Source organism: Podarcis erhardii (assembly GCF_964252035.2).
Source record: "Podarcis erhardii genome assembly, chromosome: 2".
Classification (NCBI taxonomy): Eukaryota; Metazoa; Chordata; class Lepidosauria; order Squamata; family Lacertidae; genus Podarcis; species Podarcis erhardii.
Window position 1 is genome coordinate 87,018,590 of NC_138498.1, and position 22,199 is coordinate 87,040,788.

The following is a 22,199-nucleotide window of genomic DNA, read 5'->3' on the forward strand; positions in this document are numbered from 1 at the left end:
TTTGGACAAAGCTGGCACTGTTAGTTGGCACCAGCTGAAGAACTGGCCTAGTATGTATTCATCAGTCCTCCCAAGCCTCCAAGTGTTTGCAAGGTAAATAGCTTTCAAAAACTGGCTGCTTGCACGGTGTATCAAGCGGCCTTGCCCCCCCCCCCCCATTTTGGAAGACATGGGTTCCTTGTATATTTCACAGGACTGCCGGCAACGGCAACTTAAAGGAATGTAGCAAGTTCTGTAGAAGATTCCCCAAAACTAATTCCAACAAACCTCTAAAAGCTCTTGGGACATAGGGTCAGTGCCTGAGAATGCTAGTCTGTATCGGATGTAGCACAGTGGAACAATTAGAAGGGTGTTCTTTTGTTGGTTTTAGATATTGTAGTGAGTTGTAGAGGAGAAAATAGTCTATTAGATCTCATAGAACAGGAGTTGCCAATATGATGCCCTCCAGAAGTTGCGGACTACAACTGCCATCAGCCACAGCTTACATGTCCAGTGGAATGGGATGATGGGTGGCTGTAGGCCAGTGTTTCCTGACCTTTGGTCTCCAGCTGTTTTGGGGCTACAATTCACATAATCCCTGACCATAGTTAAATGCTAAGCACATGTTTTAGCATTATGTGTGAATCAGGCTACTGTTAGCATCTCCTGCTGGATAAAATTAAGATTTTTCACTTCCAAACCTTTTAAAAGTTCAAGAAGGACACTGACAAACTGGAACGTGTCCAGAGGAGGGCAATCAAAATGGTCAAAGGCCTGGAAACGATGCCTTATGAGGAACGGCTAAGGGAGCTGGGCATGTTTAGCCTGGAGAAGAGGAGGTTAAGGGGTGATATGATAGCCATGTTCAAATATATAAAAGGATGTCACATAGAGGAGGGAGAAAGGTTGTTTTCTGCTGCTCCAGAGAAGCGGACACGGAGCAATGGTTCCAAACTACAAGAAAAAAGATTCCACCTAAACATTAGGAAGAACTTCCTGACAGTAAGAGCTGTTCGACAGTGGAATTTGCTGCCAAGGAGTGTGGTGGAGTCTCCTTCTCTGGAGGTTTTTAAGCAGAGGCTTGACAACCATATGTCAGGAGTGCTCTGATGGTGTTTCCTGCTTGGCAGGGGGTTGGACTTGATAGCCCTTGTGGTCTCTTCCAACTCTATGATTCTATGATTCTATGAAAACATGGCCAACTGGGTTAAAACACCATAGAGTTTTGTTATTATATATCCAATTCTGATTTCCAGCATACCTTCTGAAAAGGGGAGAATACTGATGTAGGGAAGAGAGGTTTACAGTAACTATGTCACTTTTGGAGGGGGGAAAACCTGTTCTAGCTATTAGACAAGGGAACTGGGGAAGCTTTGAGTTCTTCTTGCTAAGTACCTCATGAATCGAGGACAGGGTTACACTTTGGTTACAAACCCCCCAGTGTGGTGCTATGTGTTGAGCTTGTCAATATTTTCTATATGCTGAAAAAAGAGAGGTGGAGGTGGAACAGCTCTCATGTCTTGCATTGTGCTTTCGGTAAGAGGAATTGTCATGGTGGTAGGAATTAGACTCCTATCACACCTCTAAATACAGATTATCCAGTTCCCACCAAAGGCTTGTTGCCTGTTGTGACACGGTTACCCCACAAGAAGTTTGTCAAGGCCACACCTTTGCTACATGTAGGGAGCTTGTTGGAAATGATCTAGCTGTGTGTTAAAAACCTGGAAAAAGAGAAACCAGCTGTCTGATTTTAAGCATGGTTTGGCACACAAGATGTCTTTGCAAAGCCTGTTATGAATTCCCCCCGCCCTGTGTGATGAAGCCGTAACTATTAGATGCTGCTTGATTAGATGCAACCAAGTTTCTCTGATGTTGCTGCTGCTATGATAATAATGATGGTGATGATGATTTCAATTTCTTGCCCACCATTCCAACAGGAGGTTCCAGAACGGGTTACCACAATTTAAAAATACAATATTGAAAACTGTTAAAGCAAATGACAAACAAAAGTTGCCAGTTAAACGACAGCTGTTAGTCAGAAAAGTAAGACTAAGTTCTGGCACTGTAGAATGTCCTAAGACTATTTGCTATGTATGCCTGTGTTTCTTTCAAACACATTTTCATTCTTTAGCATTTGTACAGAAGTGTGCAGAGTTTGCTTGTGCTTACAGAGATGTCAGGATCTTCTGCAGCCCTCACTTTGATTAGATTTCTCTCTCCCACCATATCATGTAGAAAGTTGATCATATGCTATCACATGATTTGTTTGTTTCGGTCCCTGTTTGGTCTATAGTTTGCAGGACAATAATACAGCTGGGATGGCAGAGATATTAAGCAACCATACAATTGCTCTTGTCTTCACCAAACTATTCTGTTTTGTGGGTGGGAATATAGCCTGATCTTCAGGGAAATAAATCATGATGGTTTTGTCCACCTATAAGTGCTTCCAATGGAGATAACTTTGTGGTTACTGAAGGCAGCTTAAAGAGGATCCAGTTGGGTTCTGATGCTCTGGTTCAATCACATCTTGTCCAGAATCTGAATGCCCAGGTGTAGTGATGCTCTTTGTTAAAGGCTTAAGCTTCATCTTCAGAGTGTCCTCCAGGAAACAGAGTCCTCTTTGTTGATAAAGGAACTTTAAGCTTCATGTCTTTTATCAGCCTTGCTAAAGACTAGCTGTGCTCTCCAACTAGGTAGGCAGATGAGAAAGATGTTTTGCGGAGGAGGCTGGGGTCCCAGGAAGAAAAGAAACAAGAGACTATAAATACACTATGTCCTGGGAGAGGTGCGTCTGAAAAGAGAAATCCTCAGAGCTCAAATAACTAGATTTGCAGGAGGAAAAATTAATCAGTATGAATACAGGGCTGTATCTAAGGTGAGCTTATAGAAACAGAGGAACTGCCAGAGCCTAATATCGGGTCTCTAAGGGTGGCCAGTCTCTAGCATTTCATGTGCAGATACTTTGGAGGAGTTAAGCCGTATTTTGTTTCCTTTAGGCACTTCAAATGTGTGCTTTTGGCACATAGCCAGAAAAATGCGGAGACATTGGAAATGTTCTATTTAAATACTGTGCTGGTGGTATTTTTAAAAACCACATGTATACACTGTCCCTTATAGGGTTCCCTTGTGTGCCTCAGTTGCCTTTTTGGGGTAAGCTGTTCTCTTCTCATGCCAGCTGCATGAAAAAGAAGGTGCAGGTCAGACCAGCCCTATGTGGTAGCCCATCACAATTATGTTGTGTCCAGTACTTACTGGCAAGGAGGCTCAGAATGTCTCCATCCAAGCTAAAACTATGATACACATGGTGAGGGGCTTGGGTGCAACCTGGGCACGGTGCAAAATGAAAGAGGATACGGCGGAGTCCCATGGGGGTTGCCTTTCGTTTTCCCTTAGGAGGGGCACTGCCAGAACTGGAAACAACAACTTTCCAAGAGAAGTTGCTCAGGGAGTGGTGCTTCCAAGCAGAAAGCAGCCCATGAAGTTCCTCGTGTACCACTTTTCATCTGGCTCTGGGAGGTGCAGAGATGGGTGCGACCTGTAGGCTGCCCATTTGGCCATGCCTGTATTGGAACAGAAATAAATATGGGGACTGGGGTGGGTGGGTGTGGTATTCAGCAAGCAAGAAAGCGGAAGAATAGCCATTAGGGGTGGGTTGGGATATAGGGATATATGTATTTCCAGCAACCACATCAGGGGAAAGTAGCCAAAGAGAAGAGTAGCTTACTGTTTCTGAATTTAGGGATGGGGAAGTGGGGGATGAAGATGCTGCATTTGAATTAAATAGATTTTTCTTACTAAGTTTTTATTAGGAATGTCAAATTCATACATCACTGGGGACTGTGTGGCAGCAACAGGAGTTGGTGAAGGGGCTACTCAAGACTAGAGATGGGAAGGCCGGGGGGGGGGGGACAAAAAAATTGGGGAAAAACCAGGTTTTCCCCTGCCCCCATTTCCCCCCAAAGTCGCTTTTTTCCAGAAAAATTGAAAAAAACAGTTTGATGTAGTTTGAATATTCCACCACCCCCATTTCCCCCCAGAAAAAACGGCTTTGGAAAAAAAGCAGGAAAAACCTCCCCCCCCCCCAATTTTTCCAGTTTTTTCCCAGGCCTTCCCATCTCTACTCAAGACATTCTTGAGTCTCTGCTCAAACCTGCTACATTGTTGCATTTATTTATTTTTTATAAGAAAAATGCTTTTGAAATAGAGGCAGACATGGTATGCTTTGCAAGGTTTCCTGGCAAGTGAATAATGACTTCTGAACTGTTCACATAACTTGCTATCTCTGTCCCAAGATGTCTTGGTTACCATTAGGTTTTCCACCACTTTTAAAGAGTAGTAGAAAAGCTCCTTGCCTATATTCATTTCCTGTCCCTTCGATTTTGTAGTGATGCAGCTCAGCTGACAAACCCACAAACTTACAACTAAACAAGATGATTTAAAACCAGTCCTGTGATAACAATTGCTGAAGTCTCCCACTACCAAAAACAAAAAACAAAAAACCCTCTCTGCCTGGATGAGATAATGCTGATATTGTGTGTTTTTTTAATCAGAGCATAAAATTAGTATGAACTGGCATCTTAGAGCCATACATATGATTTACATACTTCTTATATAAGATTTTTATGCTGATTTTTCATGGCTATCTGGGCAAAGGTCACAAGCAACACAAAGAATATCTTCTAGTCTGAAATGCGTCACTTGTAAATGTTTAAGCAGGATAGAATTTAGATTCCATTTTTAATTGAGTTAATATCAACCCCCCCCCCAAGTGTAGGATGTGCGTGCAAAATCCAAAAGCGTTCAGGGGTGGGGTGGGCTTACCTCTAAACACCAGAGGTTCAAGCTTTTCCTTTTTCCTTTTTTGAACAAGTAAGTCGGCTTTGTCACTGTTTCAAGAAAAGGATTGACTTCTCTAGTGGCACTCCCTTTGAAATTTGGGACAAATGTCTCATGGGAATGATCCCATGTCACAATGTAGTGTTGTATTCCCATGAATGTTCTTGCTGCAGCGGGGGGGGGGGGGGAGATGGCTGCTCCCATTGGCCAAGTCACTCTAGAAAAACTACAGTAGTACTTCAGAAATAAAACTATATTTCCCAGCATACCTGGCATAGCCGTGTCTGGCCCTAACAGTGTTGGATTTGGAAGAGGGAGTAAAGGATTGGGCAAGAAAAGAGGGACAGGAGCTTGTGTTTGATCTGTTACTGCTTTGGTTATGTTACTCTATAGCAGGGGCAAGCAACATGGTGCCCTCCAAAATCATAGAAACATTGAATTGTAGAGTTGGAAGGGCCCTGAGGGCAATCTGCTCCAATACCTGCAGTGCTGTTGGACTTCAGTTCCCATGAGCATGGTCAGTAGCAAGGGAGGATGGGAACTGTAGTTCAATATCTGAATGATGCAACATCTGATATCCCTGTTTTATAGATTGTGCTTAGTGACCCTATAAGAATAATAAATCTCCATGGGGCTGTTGTTTCTGTTTGTTAGTATGCTATATATTTTTGTGTTTTTTTGTTGTGAAGTGTAAACCATCTTGTGATCTTTGGGTGAAGGGCAGCATACAAATTTAATCAATAAAATATAAAAATACTTAAAATACAGTGGAACCTCGGGTTGCGTACCTGATCCGTGTGGGAGGCATGTTCGCAACTCGCAGCGTTTTACTGCTTCTGTGTATACGCGAGCGCCGAAACCCGGAAGTAACCCATTCTGGTACTTCTGGGTTCGGCGTGTCCATAACCTGAAAACCCACAACCCGCAGCAATCGCAACCCGAGGTATGACTGTAAAATAAAAGATGTGTCACACGACTTTTACGTTTATACTCAGGGGTGATGTTCTCAGTACACACATGGTGTTCCAGATAGGCTGGGACCATACTCTGTAGCATATTCAGCATAATTTTGCCCTCCTTTTTAGAGAGATGGACAAATCCCCAGCAAAGATAAGGAGAACTATCTATATTCTCACATCAACTGGGACAGCATCTTGGACATCCTGGGGGGGCGGGCAGGGGGGGGATGAAATGCATGCTAATTATGCTACCAGTTCCTGCTGCTAGTTCCTGGCACTAATTAAGGCTTCATCAGACCTTTCATCCTCCATCTATGAAAATTAATAGAAGAAAATACAGTGATACTTATTGTTTCATAAGTACCTAAAAATATCCCAAGGCAGTATCCAAAATGGTCCTACAGTGCCACATGTAAGGTATAATGAAACGCTACAGAAAAATAGTCTTAAAAGAAGCGCTGGAGATCCTTAAAACCCTCTACAGCAGAGCCATCTATGCAGATGCTTTTTCCATCAGTATGCATCATGTATGTAATTTTCCTTTCCAGTACAGCTGTCGTGTTTAACATATGCTTGTTAAAGTACTTGCCCCTTTCCTCTCTGAATTTTTTCCTTCTCTGGCTTGGCTTGTATATAGATATGTTGCTTCAGGCAACACACTGCTCCCTCGCCCCTTCACAGAGTCTTTGTAGCACCCAATACGACAGAACCGAAAATTGCTTATATTGCTTATGTAAAATACTCTTATTATTCCCCCAGTGCTCTTACCTTCCTCTTGTGTCCTCATTCTTTCTTCCAAGTCAGCTTTCAAAGCTTTCCGCATCCCCTCTCTCTCCCATTTTACTTCCTTCCCCCTGCTTGTTTTCTTGCTTAGACTTCTCCTGGCTTATCTTGCCCCTGTGGATTCCTGTTTTGTTCATACACCCCACCAGAGCACTGAAGTGCTCTCAGCTTCTAAAGCTGAAGATAAGGGTTCTTTTCCAGGCCATAGGAATATAAATGCAAGAGAGGCACATGGGGAGGGGGAGGTGGTGGTGGCAGTAGTGGCAGCTCCACAGGCTACAGAAGCAGGGAAGCTGGAAGCTAACATAGGACTATGTCCAAAGCATCCTGCCCTAGATGGGCTGTTTCCTTTGACTTCAGAATTCTTTCACTGAGTGGCCACAGAGTTGTGCTTGCAAAATGGTCAGTGGTTAAGTTGTGGGATGCTGCTAACTTCACAGTATCATTTGCCGTTTGTTGGATAATGTAAATGTTGGCTATAGCCTTAAGCTTAAAATATTTCCTGCTTCAAGGACATATGCCTCTTCTGTAGGCAGTTGGAGCTGCAACCCTACATAGACACACTAGGCAGTAAGTCCCATTGAAGTCACTGAGTTGACATGTTTAAGATGACGCTCTAAATGCACTGTTTCATCTGGGGCTCAAGCTTTAGTCAGAGGCTGTGAATTAAGGGCACACTTGTGTATTTTCTGAGGCTGTTTCGGTCTTGGTTAGTTCCATTATAGCATGCAACAAAAATCAGTACTGAATTCACTTTTCTTTCAACCAGTGCTTTTTTATGGGGTACTGAAGGGTATGCAGTACCTGCACCTCTTTTTGTTGTGGTAGTTACTGTAACAACTTCATGATGAGTACCAGCACCTGTTTTTCTAGGGCGGAGGGGACTGCTTTCAACACTGGGTGGTAGCTTTTGTTTGCACAACTGTTGATTGTTTTACACTTTCTACAAGAGTTTCTGCAAAAACCTGGGATTTTATTAAAATTTATCAATGAAGATGCTTAGAAACAGCAGGTGCTTAGAAATCCTTTCATCTGTTGACAAACTTGGTTTCAGTGCATGCAACCCTATAATTCCCATTGAGTCAGTCTACATGCTCACCCATATTGTTGAATGGGGCAATTGTCAGATGACTACAGTCTCCACAGCCGTTTCCCTTACTTTTTATGCAAGTGAGCCTTGGAGAAAAAGGTTGGACTCTTCTTGTGTTCTCAGTTGCAATATGATACTTGGAACCTGAATGATACCATGGAGATGTGCTCTTTGCATTTGGTAGACAAATGAAAATTGATGGGGGTCATTCTGAACAGGCATTGGAATGAGATGCAAATTAATGAGCAGAAAAACGGAAGACAGGAGAATGTGAAGAAAGAAACATGTATAGGATCAGGTGCCCAAGAAGCAGTTTTCTAGACTCCACATATAGTTTAGAGCCATAAAGCAGATAGAATGATTTTGTGAGGGACTCTAGAGCAATTCAGGAATCCCCTCAATGGCAGAGGAAGCCAAAACTGCTGGAAGTAAAGTAGACCGAACAAAGCAGTTGCAGTATGACAGGATACTCTGTGTCTGTGTCCCAACTGTGTAATTGAGGTTAGTGGGTCAAAAAAGCTTTTGCAAACCAGAGCATGTTGTAACTACCAATGTGCAGTAATTCCTTCTGCAAAAAAACAAATAAACACCCAGCTCCACAGAGGCAGAGTCCACTGCAGGACTTTTAAGGAGCAAACATCCCACAGCACCTACAGAAGTTACCAGTCTAATGCTTCTTCCCTTAAGTGGCCCTCTCCTCACAGTTGTAGGAATGGTTAGCTTCTGAAGATCTTGAACCCGTAATGAACAGGAATTGTATTTTGAGAGGAGATCCTGCTAGTTTAATTTCTTTTTCATGAAAGATACATAATTTGAACATTTTAACTGCTACTTCTTTTTATCTGTTTCTACCATAATGCTCAGTATGGAATGCCCATGGAAGCTTATTGATGCTATGTTTGCAACATCATAATTTTGTAAATGATGCATCTTTCCCTATATTTGTTAACACTCATTCCCACTAGATGGCATCATATCCTCCGCTTTCCCAAAAAATCCCATGAAGCTTTGGGAGTTTCGACTATTTCTACAGCGCTGCTCCAAAGAAACCACTCATGTTTGGAACAGTGCCAAATTACATTAACCTGTCCTTGGGTTGGTGCGAGGATGAAGAATCATCATTAATTTGCAATATTCCGGATCCGTGGAGGGCAATTTCCAATGCTATGAAACCTGTTTAATGATGGCAGAATGGAAAGAAACAAAAGTGGCCCTAATTGAATCAAAATATAGGCCCCAAAGCTCTAAAGGTGCTGCTGTCGTTGTTGTTTATAGAGCATCTGAGATATAATAGTCAATTAAAAGTGGAAATTAAAACCGCTTGTCTATGCAGCTCACAATCCAAACAAACAATTTAATCATGACCTCGAGTACCATTTTGTGACTGAGGTGCAAAACCCTTCTTCAGTTTAGATTTGTCTGGCCAATAAAACCTCACAAACCCTTTGTTTAGCTTGGGATTCTTAGGGAGAATTCCAAACCCAAGATTTGTCAGGATCGGCTGGGTTACTGGCTACTGTTAACAGAGTATACAGCTTCTGGCCATGATGACTATACTCTCTCTCTCTGGTTGGGGGCATACTAGTTCCAGGAGGCTGTAGGGTGGAGGTGGGGCGTGTTCTTGTGTTTGGGTCTTGCTTGAGAGTTTCCCACAGGCATCTTGGGTGGCCGCTGTGAGAATAGGATGCCATTGGCCTAGTCCAGAAGGCTTTTCTTACGGTCCTTGTTTATAATGGACAAATTATAAATGTCTGAGTCTCAGCTTAGCTGAGGCTGTGCTGAGTGAAGTCCTTCATCCCAGCTCAGCAGAAGATGTTCTGGCGCAAGTCCTCCATTTGGATAGCTCTGCTCCGGAGTTCATAATGGGTGGTTTATAAGGCCCTGCCATGCATTGAAAAAGACACAAAGGGGGTACAGCCATGCTTCCCCAATCAATGCCCATATGTTCTGGGTACATTTAAAGAGTTATCTGTGTGAGAAGGTACCCTGGCCACATTAGGGCCCCTCTACGCATGGAGGAGCACCCAGCACATGCATTGGTATGTGTGGAGAACTCCTTCCCACATTCTTTGAACATGTCTATTTCAGTGTGTGTCTTGCTTTACCAGGCAGCAGCATCAAGGGATGAGATTAGCCAGTGTGGTACCCTCCCCAGCTTTTGCTGCTCATTAATTTGCACCTTGTTACTGTAACTGGCCTTGCTTGCCTGTCAGAAACACAAGTAATGAAGTCCTTATGGGAACCAGTGTTGAATGATCTGCGGATTGTACCTGCACTTAGGTGTTTATTGTCGTTTCAAGCAAGCATGGGTTTCAGCCTATTTTGACAGACACAAACCAAGTTTGAACGGGGGTGCATTTTCTTCTCTAGCATTTAGTGTATTGTGGGAAAGGGCATCAAGAACAATGTTTAGCCCGCAAGTAATGAGAGTAAATTGTGCTCACCCAAGGAAGAGAGAGTCTTGGAGCAGATGGTATCATGCTGCAAAACAACCTGCCACTGAAACATAAACAGACAGCAATGACATATGGATATAGGGGATAAACCCCTCAAACAGGCTGTAAAGCCTTGGCTGAAACAAGTTAGTCTCATAACAGAAAACTGAAGAGCCTGCCTTCTTATTGTGCGCTGGATCTCACTGGATCCCTTTGAGGCAATAAACTGAGCTCAAAGTTGTTTTTCCTTTGAGCAGAGGCATGCTGTGCTCCAAGTTTGTTTGTTTTTACATTTATTTTAAAATATAATGATAAACTTTCAGAACAAATGACAGATATTAATTGGTGCAGCAGTGGTACCTGCATAGGACTACTGTCTGCTTAATGAGAGAGCCCCAACAGAAAGAGCTTCTCTTCATCATTTCAAAGATGGGAATATAGCTCTGAAGTCTAATTACCTCTGTATATGAAAGAGCTGACTGCATCTTTCTTCTTATCAGTAGGATATATCCTGTTTTTCACCTAGAATTATTCAGTCTTGTTGACTAAAGGGTATGACAGGGTTGAGAACATTTTGGTGCCGGGCGATGCATTTTCATTTTCACATGATTACCCTCTCGACCACATGAGGACCACGGTTGCATTAAGCACAACCACATGGGTACAATTATTTCTTTATTATGGATTGTAGTCCATGCTAGCCCTACCCATTGATGTTAATAGACATGACTAACTTAGCTTCATTAATTTAAATGGGTTTGCTCTGAGTAAAACTTGGCTGGATATAACCCTGTTTATATAGTGTTTCTAAAGTAGCATGCCAACCAAAGCAGTTTATGATTATCTTTTTTTTCCCCTCAACACCAAGATAAATTGAATGATTCCAAGGATTGTTGCCAGTTCTTATGAAGATCTCCAGATATAGTATTAAAGTTGCATGTTAATCCTTCTGTGAGGCAGTAGCATGCAGAGTTGAATGTGTGACGAATATGTTATTCATATTTTGAGGTGAACAAGTAGCCACCTCTTTCCCTGCAAAGAATGTGAGAATTCCAGGGATACTAACAGAATCTTGGCATTAAGATCAGTAGTTTGATATGATATGGCATAATGCTAGGTACCCCATAGGTATTTTTCATTGTTCAGGACACTGCCAGTTGAAACTTAACTTTAAAGTTTTGTCTCTGTTATCCTTGCCTGATCCTCACCATAGATTTCTGTTCTCATGGGTGACATGAAGCTTGTTTTCTGGCTGCTTCAGATTTCCCTACTGGTCTGATGCTTAATCGAGGGACTATGCATTGGGTTTAACACTGGGAGAAAGCACTAGGTTCTTGGGTAGTTCTGAATGGAAAGGAGGGGTATGGATTAACCAAAATAAATAAAGTATATGTGAGACACAGATCCAGCCTTTTCTAATTACTGTTCATCTCTTGCCCCAGAGTTGGATGGTTCACTCTTTTTCCATGTTTACTCTTTTTGACTTGTCTGCTAAACCAGGCAATGACAGTCTTTATTCAAAATGATGCAACTAGAGTTGATAATAGAAACACAAGGATGCCTCGTACCAAGACAGGCGTGTTCACCATCTAGCCCAACATACTGTACTCCAGCTCTCCAGAGGTCATTCCCATCACCTAAAATCTTTGGGCTCTTTCTGCATTTTAAGTATATGCTCTTCCTTTGTGCTATGGTCTGTCCTCAAATAGTCCAGTTTTTCTGATATTTTTCTCTGGCAATAAGCACATCTGTTTCATATACATGGATTGCATTAGGAGTGTCTCAATACATTTATTTGTGTGTACCACTAAAATGGTGTTGTTTTTTTTTTTTTTTTTGAAGTGAAGATGTGAATGAAACATGGAAATGATTTCCAGCAAGCAGCCTATTAATTTTTTATGTGTGTTAGGCTATGAGAAGTTGCCATGAGTAGTTATTAGAGCATGAAACTCTAGAGCAAGAAGTTATTGGGTCACTGAGGTCCCAGAAGTAGATCTGGGAAAAGTGTGCTGCTGCTTTTTATTGGTGCTACAAGAGTATCACATACCTGCTTTTCTAGGCTTCGCACAACCAGGTTGGTGACACAAGCAGGTGTGGTGTGCATGTTTGAATCAGAGCTGTGCTTGCTACATCCACAATTGGCAATTCAACTCATACTGATTTCACCACCGCAAAGCTACATAAAGTGGACTGGGCACATTAGCTGTGGGCTGAGTTGCAGTCAGGAGAAGCAGTCTTCTAGTTATTATTTTGTTGTTATAACAAAGAGGAAACCTGTCTAGCTATCCTGAATGACTGTGCCCTAGAACAGTGGGTCATGGAAGCAATCAGAGGGAGGGTGGTGACCTTGGATTTAATTTTAAATGGGGTCCAGGACCTGCAACTGTTGTTGAACCGACTGGGAACAGTGTCCACAGCGCGAAAGGGATCCTGGAAGCTGCAGGCCAATTAGCTTAGCATCTGTTCCATGAAAACTGATGGAAAGCATTTAACGATAGAATTAACAAGTATATAGAAGAACAGGTCTTACTGAAACAAATCCAGCATGACTTCTTCAAGGGTAAGTCCTGCCACACTGACCTTTAAGAGTTATTTGGGAGAGTTTCAGCAAGCATACAGATAGAGGTGATCCGGTCAACACTGTGTAGTTAGACTTTCCAAAAGCTTGTGATAAAGCCCCTCACCAAAGGCTCCTTGCTAAGCTTAGCAGTCATGGGAGAAGAGGAGGGGTCCTCTTAATGATCTCTCTCAATGGAGGGCGTATAAGAAGTGAAGCCTTCCAACGGTTGGTATTGTGAGCTGAGCTCTATCACTTGTTCATGAATGGTCTAGTGTTAGGGACGAGCAGTGAGGTAATAAAGTTTCTCCACTACGTATTGTGGAAGGCAGTGAGACTATGTGATGACGATACAGCGAAGGGACAGGGACAGCTAGTGTGGCCTTAACTACCCCCCCTTCACACAATTGTAATCACATTTGTTGTTGCTGTTATTTCATTTCATTTATGAATCACTTCTTATTAAGTATCTTGAAGCAATTTCACAGTGCAGTAGAAGCATGTATGAAACAAATTGCATGTATTGGAGCAGTTAAAACAATTGCATATATAAAAAACTATTTCATATCCAATACAGAGCAAAATACAGATAAAAATCTCCACTTAGAAGGCTTATTGAAAGAGGAAGGAGAATGCCCCAATAAGGGAGGTAGAGTCTGTCTGTCTGTCTGTCTGTCTGTCTGTCTGTCTGTCTGTCTGTCTGTCTGTCTGTCTGTCTGTCTCTCTTGTTTTTGTGTGGGAGAGGGAGAGATGAAGTTGTTTTGGGCTTAGCTGCAAAATCTTCTCCCACCACAATCAGGAAGAAGGCTATTTTTGCCTTAATAGCAAAATGGTGAAATCTCTGTTTGTCTCTATACAACTGAAAAGGGAAGAGCTCCTGAATCCAACTTCTCCAGTGTGAACAGCTGGAGCCCCAAAGGAGAAGACTTTGCCAAAAGTTGCCTTGCTGTTCCATGTTGGAGAAAAGGGGGTTGGTTAGATTGCTAACTTGTGTCTCAGCAGACATAGCCAATGATGCTGGTGCTTCAAACACTGCACAGTTCAAAACGTGGCCCTTCTTAGTATTTGCTGAGCAGGACCTTAAGAACTGAGGAAATGATGTTCAAGGTCAGAAACTAGAGAAAATGGGAGATAAACAAGGCATTGAAGGAGAAGACTGTATGTATCAGAACACCAGGAAAATACATGGATCAAAACTTGTGACCAGAGGGAAGGGAGGAACATGATACGCACACAAACAGTGTGAGTGGGTAGGAGAGGAAGTAAAAGAAGGGAGTTGCAGTATGTGGCTGCATAAGCATATGAAAGACATTTACAGTCCCAAAATTTTAATCTGACTCAAGCGTTTGCTCGCTGTATAAATTTCCTATGAATTACTCGACTTTAAGACTCAAGGATTTTGCTTCCCGCAATGAAGGACTTTTGTTTTTCCTTCTGTTCATTAAAACTGCCTTTCATGAATCCAAAAATAAAGCTCACAAAGTCTGTGATTCAACCCACATGCAAATGGATGGCGAGGAAAGGATCTTGGTGTTGCCAAGTTAGGCGGAGAGGTCACAGGGGGTGCACATTTGACCACATGGAATGCATTATGGGGCCTAATGTGGGAGGAGGAGAAGGCGGTTGGCACAGGGATTAAGGAATGAGAGCATTAAGCTGTGACGTTTGTAACGTTCTGTTTATGCAGGCGTAGGAGGCGGTGCCACAGTCCTAGAGATGCTCTCATCTTTGATTCAATAGTGACCTCAGCTGCTCCTGCATGGTGCTGAGGAGACAGTGCTGCAGGGTATGACATGGATGACCCAGTAGGGGACATTCAAATCTTTGATATTTCTCTCAGTTCCTCACTGTGACTCTAAAGCAGGGGTGAACAGAAGGTAGTACAGGATTTTCTGGTAGATTTCCGGGTGATTTGAAGGTTTCTGACTCACCATTGTTTAACAATAGTAACAATTTGTGTGTGGGAAGACAGTGTGTTTGCTTATGGTACTCAGAACAAATTTCTGGGCTCGGCCTTCTCTAGTCCTAAGTGTGCATGCTTTGTACCTGGCTCCAGTTGGTGGATCTGGGAGTTCTAGTCCCACAAAATTCTTGTCTGCCCTGTATCCTCCTGGCTCCACATTGTGGCTCATCCTGAACGTTTTGCTGGAAAAGAACGTTGGGTGCTTTTAGAGAAATGCTTCTGGGCATCATAATGCTTATGGTATGGTATGTTCATATCCAAATACTTGTAAATCCACTCTTCAGCTCTGTAAAACCTTCTCTCCAACTGGGTTGGACAATGCAAGCTTTTCATTTCTCATCTTTGTCTAGTGTTCCCATGTACTGTTAAGCTGTCCCTGCCTCCGTCTTGCTCGTGAAACGTTGCACTGGACTTGGGGATAAATGCTCTCAATATTTATTGTACATGGAACTCTGGGGATCCTGTATCTTAAACCAGTGTTTCCCAACCTTGTGCCTCCAGCTGTTTTTGAACTACAACTCCCATCATCCCTGACTAGCAAGACCAGTGGCAAGGGATGATGGGAATTGTAGTCCAAAAACAGCTGGAGGCACAAGGTTGGGAAACACTGTCTTAAACAGCAACAGCAACAGAAGTATTGAATTGTTACATGGGATAGTTCCAGAAATATTTATGCTGATTTGACCTCTTTTTCTTGCAGTTGCCTGTCCTGTGTGAATGGATTCTTCCCTTGCCATTGGTGTAAATATCGTCATATTTGTACCCACAATGCTGCTGACTGTTCCTTTCTGGAAGGGCGTGTCAACATGTCTGAGGTAAGTTACCAAGACTGCCTGTGCAACTCTGTATTGTTTCTCCCCCCCCCAACCCTGGTTTTTGTATGCTACATACCCTGGTTTTTGTATGCTACATACAAAAAGATCTGTACCATTTAAAAGCATCTGATCCAAGGTTCAGGTAGTAAAAAATAACAGCACCCTGTTTTGTACTGTGGTAATTTGTATATGGGGCTTTGTTCTGGGCATCACTGTTCAAAAATGTGGGAAATGATTTAAGAGAGCCACAAGGGTAAGAGAGAATATAAAAGGCAGGTCATACCGGGGAAAGTTGATTGCTCATTTTGATTGCTTATTTACTTTCCATACCACTTAATATATTAACAGAATCTCCAAGTGACATACAGAAAACTGAAGCAACAGGCATCTTAAAATATTACAAATGCACAGTTACATATTAAAACATCACATTACTACAAAGTTACTGATATATCTCAATGTGTCTGGGGAAGCCCAGCCAGATGGGCGGGGTATAAATAATAAATAATTATTATTTTATTATTATTATTAATCAGTATCAATTCATTTTCCTTCAGACATTCCTTATCAGCCCCCTGGGTTCTTACCCAGGGTCCAGACAAACGCTTAGCTCTCCCACAAAAGTCTCACAATGAGAAAAGTTCCTGGAAACCATGACTATCACCCTAGTTTCTCCCTCTGCACTTGCTTTTTATGGGCAGGTATCAAGGTGGATGCTACTTCCTCAGCTATGTCTCATTCAGCTGCACTCTCCACACCCAGTTCCAGGTGCAGCAGGTTTGTTGTGTTTCCCAGGGGGTCCAGAGGAGGGGAAAGTGTCTCCCTCCTTTCACAGCTCTTTCTTCACCCTCTGTCCTCTCCTCCTTCTTCAGCTGCTTGAAGGACCTTGGTATGTTTAGCTATGGAACAAGATTGGAGAAAAGGCTTGGAGGTGTGGAAAAACAGTTAACAGGCTTCATTGTGGGAGAAAGAGAACAAATAATTGTTCATTCTGTTCACTTCTGTGAATTGTTCCGTCTCTGATAGTATAAAAAGTAATGGTTTAAAAGTATTTTGGCTAATCTTCAGGAAGACCTGCCTGGCTGAAATTCCACAGTGTAAGAAACTGTCTTGGAAACTTGGTGGAATTTTCTCCCTTTTGAAGTTGTAAAAGAAAGGCTGGACAGGCATTTAGTGGAGCAAAAGAAGACAGACCTTAACCTACTCTCCATGTTAATCAAGCATCTTGACCCTTTATGGAAGCAAGTCCCATTACTTTCCAATGAACTACTACATGTGCTTAGAATAGCATCATAAAACTTCCTTAAATCTGATACAGAGAACAGGTTAGCAAGTCATGTTGTGCCATTGTTTCTCATGACTTGCATGAGCTGGAACGAACTTGTGCAAGCCTTGGGCTCACACGTCATATAACCTTGCTCCTAGCACCAACTCTTTTTACTTGCTACATGGTTGAGAGGAGAGCTTTCAGCAGTGTGGCTTTAGTTTCAGTTAATCTTGGTGTGCTGTTGCCTGTGAACTAACAGTCATGGTTTATAACAAACTCTGGTTAGTTTAGCAAGCCAGCTTCACAATTCATGGTTTGAAGTTAGCTTGCTTTGAAACTGAACAGAGTTTGTTATGAACCAGAATCCCTTGTTCACATGCAATGACGAACCAAAATTCATTGGAAATGAAAGTAAAGTGGAACCTTGGTTCTTGAACCATTTAGTTGACGAAGAAATAGGCTCCCGAACACTGAAAACCCAAAAGTAAATGTTCCGGTTTTCGAATGTTTTTTGGAAGCCGAATGTCTGATGTGGCTGTCAGCTATTGTTTCTGGGGTGCCTGCACCAATTGGAAGCTGCTCCTTGGTTTTCAAACGTTTCGGGAGTTGAACAGACTTCCGAAATGAATTAAGTTTGAGAACCAAGGTTCCACTGTAAATGCTGCCAGGGGCCTCCTGCTCTCTACATGAAAGGAGAAGGGGGAGAGTGTATGAGCCCAGGGCTCATTCTAGCTGTAAACTATGGTTTGTCATAGCAGTGACATACTTGCAGTCCCTGGTCCAGATATGGCCCCTAAGGCCTCCCAAGACATTTTGCTTTCAGTGGTGGTGACAAAAATTAAAGGCATAATGAGAGCAATACATGGCATGTAACTGTCAGTGGCTGGGCTTTGTAGGGATTACAAAGGACCCTACAGTTTTCTGGGGTCTCTGCATTGAGCTGTTGCTGCTTTCTGCTGCAACTAATGCTTCTGGAGCACTTGGAGATTTCTGTAAGTGCTTGGATTATATCACTGCTGTGAGCATCACTGAGGACAGTGTTATGCAGAGGTTCTCAATGGTGCATTAGTGAAGAAGGTGCTGTTTTCCACCTCATGACTCTCAGCCCAGCACCATGATGGGGAGGAAATTTGAACAATGGTCACCAGTGAGAGGGAGAGCTGCAACACAGTGAAGTGGGGGAGGTGTTGTCACCTCATGGAGAGGCTTTTAAGCCTTAAACCCAAAGGCTGATGTTCAGAGAAAGAGGAGAATTTCAGTTCAGAGGTAGTAGAACAGGGCCCCTACAGATGGTGCTTTATAAAAGGAATTGTAGACTATCAATTGTACTGAAGTGGTTGCCATTCCACCCTTCTCCTTATGCCCCAGGCAGGGGGAGCAATGACAAGTAATTAATTAATGTTTAAAGGTGGTGCTGTGGGGGAGAATAATAATTGCTACAGACCACTAAAGTCAAGCAGTATTAGTTGTTGGTGACTGTAACAAACCATACCAGGGCAATGAATTAATTTCAATTAATGTTTTAAACATTAATTCCAGTTAATCATATGCATTAATAAGATTTTCAAGCTGGCCTCAGTCATGAACACTTTACACTTCAGCCACACCAACTTGGGCAAGTGGTCCCCAGAAGGTTTGCAGTGGGACGGCGAGGCCCTTGGACTGGCAACGTTAGCCAGGCTGTTCAGAAGATAGGGGCCTGGCTTGTGAGACCTTTGTGTGGCGGGATGCTCTGGAAACTTCAGTGGAGAGAAATCTTTCCGCACCAAGAGGATTTTGCTTCTTCATCCTTTTTTGATTTACCCTGGTTGCACAGTCAGTCTGCAAGCCATTAAGAGAGAAGCCTGCGGGCCAGAATGTCTGTTTCAGATAGGTCACTGTTGCATTCACTGGGGTCCTTCCTTCCTCTTCCTGTCTTATCTTTATTAGTCTGTCATTTCAGCCCTCAGGCACATCTTTAACTCCTTCTCTGCTGCATTGATTGAGTATTCCTCCCGTAAATCCGAGTTATGATTGCGACAGATTTTTCAATTGTCTTCTAAGCTACCTTGCAGGTGAGACACATGGAGATTTCCACAGTATATATGGTGAATCCTCCAGTGTCCTTAAGGATGACTTTAATATAAGAGCTGAGGAAACCACCCATTTCCTAAAATGCATACTTTATTTCATTTCTGATTTGGTTCATGTGATGTGGAGTTTGAATTGTCAAGGAGAATCAGTGATTCCAAGTGACAGATCACCTGCCCTGCAGAAATGAGCATTTGTATCCTGAGTGTCAATTCTTAGAGGCAAGGACAGAGTTTCACTTTTAGATTGCAAAGGAGCAAGGAGTGCTAAAATAATACAGTGCACTGGCTAATAAACTCAGGACAACAGAACAATCTCACTGTGTGCCTTTTTATTGCAATGAGGTTTTTTTTAGATAATGTAATGTAATGTAATGCATCCTCCCAATAAAGTAACCAGTTACTGGCTTTTCTTGCATTTGCTCTGGAGGATTACACATTTTGAAGACTCCTTGTATAGCAGCAATTCTTGTTATTCCACAGTGGCTAGTTGTCTGTCTAGCTACTATGAGCTGGGTGAGTAGTGAAGGCAGGGGCTGTCAACTCTGTACAGTGTGACATCCCATGTTGAAAGAAAATAACTCCCCAGGAATGAGGTATAATTTGAGGTAGAGTAGCTCTGGAGTCTGTTTTCAATTCCAGCGTTTAGTTCTTGGAAAGAATGAAGTTAGAAAGAGAAGTAAAAAAGTGAATTGTTTCTAACATGTACAGAGTTCCTTTCTGTCACCACTTGCTGACCACAGCCAGCCTCATATGTTTAGGATCAGGGTGACACTTACAAGTATTCTGAGACAGACTTAAACCCCAGTTTGCAATTATTTTGGAAATTAAAGACATTCTGTGAACACCTACTGAATGTTTCAGTTAAATTCTACTGCCTGTCCAAAACAGTTCCATCCATCCTTCTACTTGGTTGATTTTCTCAGGGGCTTTTGCCTTTTTGGGAAGGCATCATCATCATCATCATCATCATCATCATCATCATTATGAGCATTTAAATTAAATGAAGTTGTAGAGGGCTCTCTAAAATATAGTTGAATGCATATAGAGAACTTTGGTGTATTTGGAGTCAAAGGTGATCTAGTAGAGAGCTGTGATCAACTTATCAGGGCTTAATTTTTAATCATATTGCTGCTGGAGATAAAGTCTTCCTAGAAGGCCTCTCTCCCCTCTGATTCTAGATATGTGGGCACTGGGGTTAATAACTGAACAATGAGTGAAATGTATGTTTTCATACATTTCATACAATGAGTTTCATGTGAAGAGCATAGATTCATGTAAGAAATTATGTTCTCCACATGTTCTAGTGATGAATCATGGCACTGAAGACATACCTGAGAGTTAAGCCTTAGCCAAACCTGGCTCAGGGCAAGTGCCATGTTATAGTTGTTTCATTAAAGGGTAACAAGTTACTTGATCATAACAGGCATTTGTAGCTAATTTAGATATGTTACTATTCTGATTGTGAGATCTGCTTTCAAATTGGAGGCTAAATCTAAAATGGTGGTTGATGAGAGATATTGAAACATGAAACACTCTGTCTAGAGAAAGTAGTTCATAGCTACCTGTGATGCTCAGAACTGTTTCACTTAGAGGTTAGGGTGTGTTAAATATATGACCCCAACCAAGATGTACAAAGGGGGAACTATGGACAAAGAGAGGATGCAGGATGGATTTGCAGAGCCTTGATGTCAACAACTGTAGCTGAAGTTAGGTGACCTTTCAGACACCTTCTTTTGGTGGTTCCAAAGGCAAGTATGTGATGTCCCTGATAAAGGACAGGGCTATTTTTGTGGTTTCTGCCTTGTAAATTATCACCTTCCTCCATAAGTTAGGCAGCACGCACTATTTCAAACAGTTTCCTGCCTTTTGTGGGGTGGGATGAGGGGACAAAAACCACCGCCTGAGTCTCAATGAACCAAGGGCAAACTGAGAACACGTAGCTATGTTGCCATCCGGCAAACTGTATTTGGAAAATACTGAAATTCATATCTAACTCCTGTTGTGAAAATGAGTATGCTCTTGGCAGGCTCAGATGACCATAAAATCCACCTCTGCCTCCACAGAAAGCACTATGGACAGACCATAAACAGTGGCACAATATCTTAAGAGGCATTTTGCTATTCAGCCCTGTCAGCAGAATGCAAAAGGACTTGTGTTCTTCAAAAGGACTTGGTGGGTCACAAAGGACTCCTGTGTCTAATCCCTAGAGAGCTCACACCACTCTGTGGCTCTTGCCCTTTAAGAGGCCAGCAGACCTCGCTGCTGCCGTTCTGTTTCTTTTTTGCCGCAAGAGAGAAATAAGGATGCCCTTCCAGATTGTGTGTGTCAGAATACAGATTGACACCATTTGGAAGCAATTGCCCTCCACTCTGGTGGAGGGAACCGTTATATGTCAGGAGTGGGGAAACCGTTTTCAGCCCAAGGGCCACATTTGCTTCTGGGAAACTTTTTGAGGGCCACATTCCAGTGGTAGTGGGTGGAGCTAGAGGCAAAAGTAGGTGGAACATTTGATGCAAATGTTACCTTGTGTGGTAGGCTAGTACCCACACACACGCACACACCCCTCTCTATCCATAAAAGCAACAGACACAACCAGAATTCAGAAACATCCTAGCCTGACAAAAACACATTTTTGTGTGTGTGTGTGTGTGTGTGTGTGTGTGTGTGAAGCAGGACCAGTGAGAGACTTCTGAGGACCAGGTTTAACCCGCAGGTTGGAGGTTTATAACCCACAGTTTATAAAGTGAGAGTTTTTTAAAAATGGATCTTGTTGATCCCACTAAGTGACAAAGAAATTTCTCACGCACACTATTTCCTTTTCTGACCCTCTTGTATGCAGTGCAAGATATGCCCAACAGGCCTTTTATAGGGCTAATTGTCTGGTTTCAGCTAGGTGACACACTTGGCAATTCAAGCAAAGGAAACACCTCTTCTCTTCCCAGTAAGCAAAACTTCACAATTCAGTACAGAGGTGGGAAACTCATGGCCCTCCAGATATGGCTGGACTCCCAACCCCCATCAGCTGCAGTCAACATGGCCAGGGATGATGGCAGCTTGTAATCAAACCACGTATGGAAGGCCACAGTTTCTCCACAGTGGATCTAACATCTTGACCAGAATGAAATGGAGAAAGGTTGCATTCTAGTAACTTTGCACGTTTCACTGGCTGCCTAAAAGTACCCCCTTTCCCTTTTCTCTGGGCTTACAGAATACATTATGCTACACAACTGCCCTTCCCTCATTTGTAAGCATTTCCCAGCTGTCCTGTTGTATTTAAAGGAGATGGGAGAGGAAAGAGGTTATGACCCCTAAAGAAATCTTAAAACAGTACTCTTATGAAGGCCAAATGCCCATTGGTACCTATAGAAATGAATGTTCCTTAATAGCCATTTAGCTAAAGACATTTCAACAGAATCTTCTTCAGTGCCTGATATTTCTATTTA

The 22,199-nt window shown here is 42.5% G+C and overlaps 1 protein-coding gene across 4 annotated transcripts in view; it reads left to right on the forward strand.

The window, feature by feature from the left end:
• The window catches only part of PLXNA1 (plexin A1), a 303,518-nt gene that overhangs the window by 175,491 nt on the left and 105,828 nt on the right, over positions 1–22,199 (forward strand). For all 4 annotated transcript variants that reach the window (XM_081852276.1, XM_081852274.1, XM_081852277.1 and 1 more), the window contains exon 9: positions 15,303–15,417. In XM_081852276.1, coding sequence (XP_081708402.1) covers positions 15,303–15,417 — 115 coding nt within the window. The remainder of the gene's footprint in view (positions 1–15,302; positions 15,418–22,199) is intronic.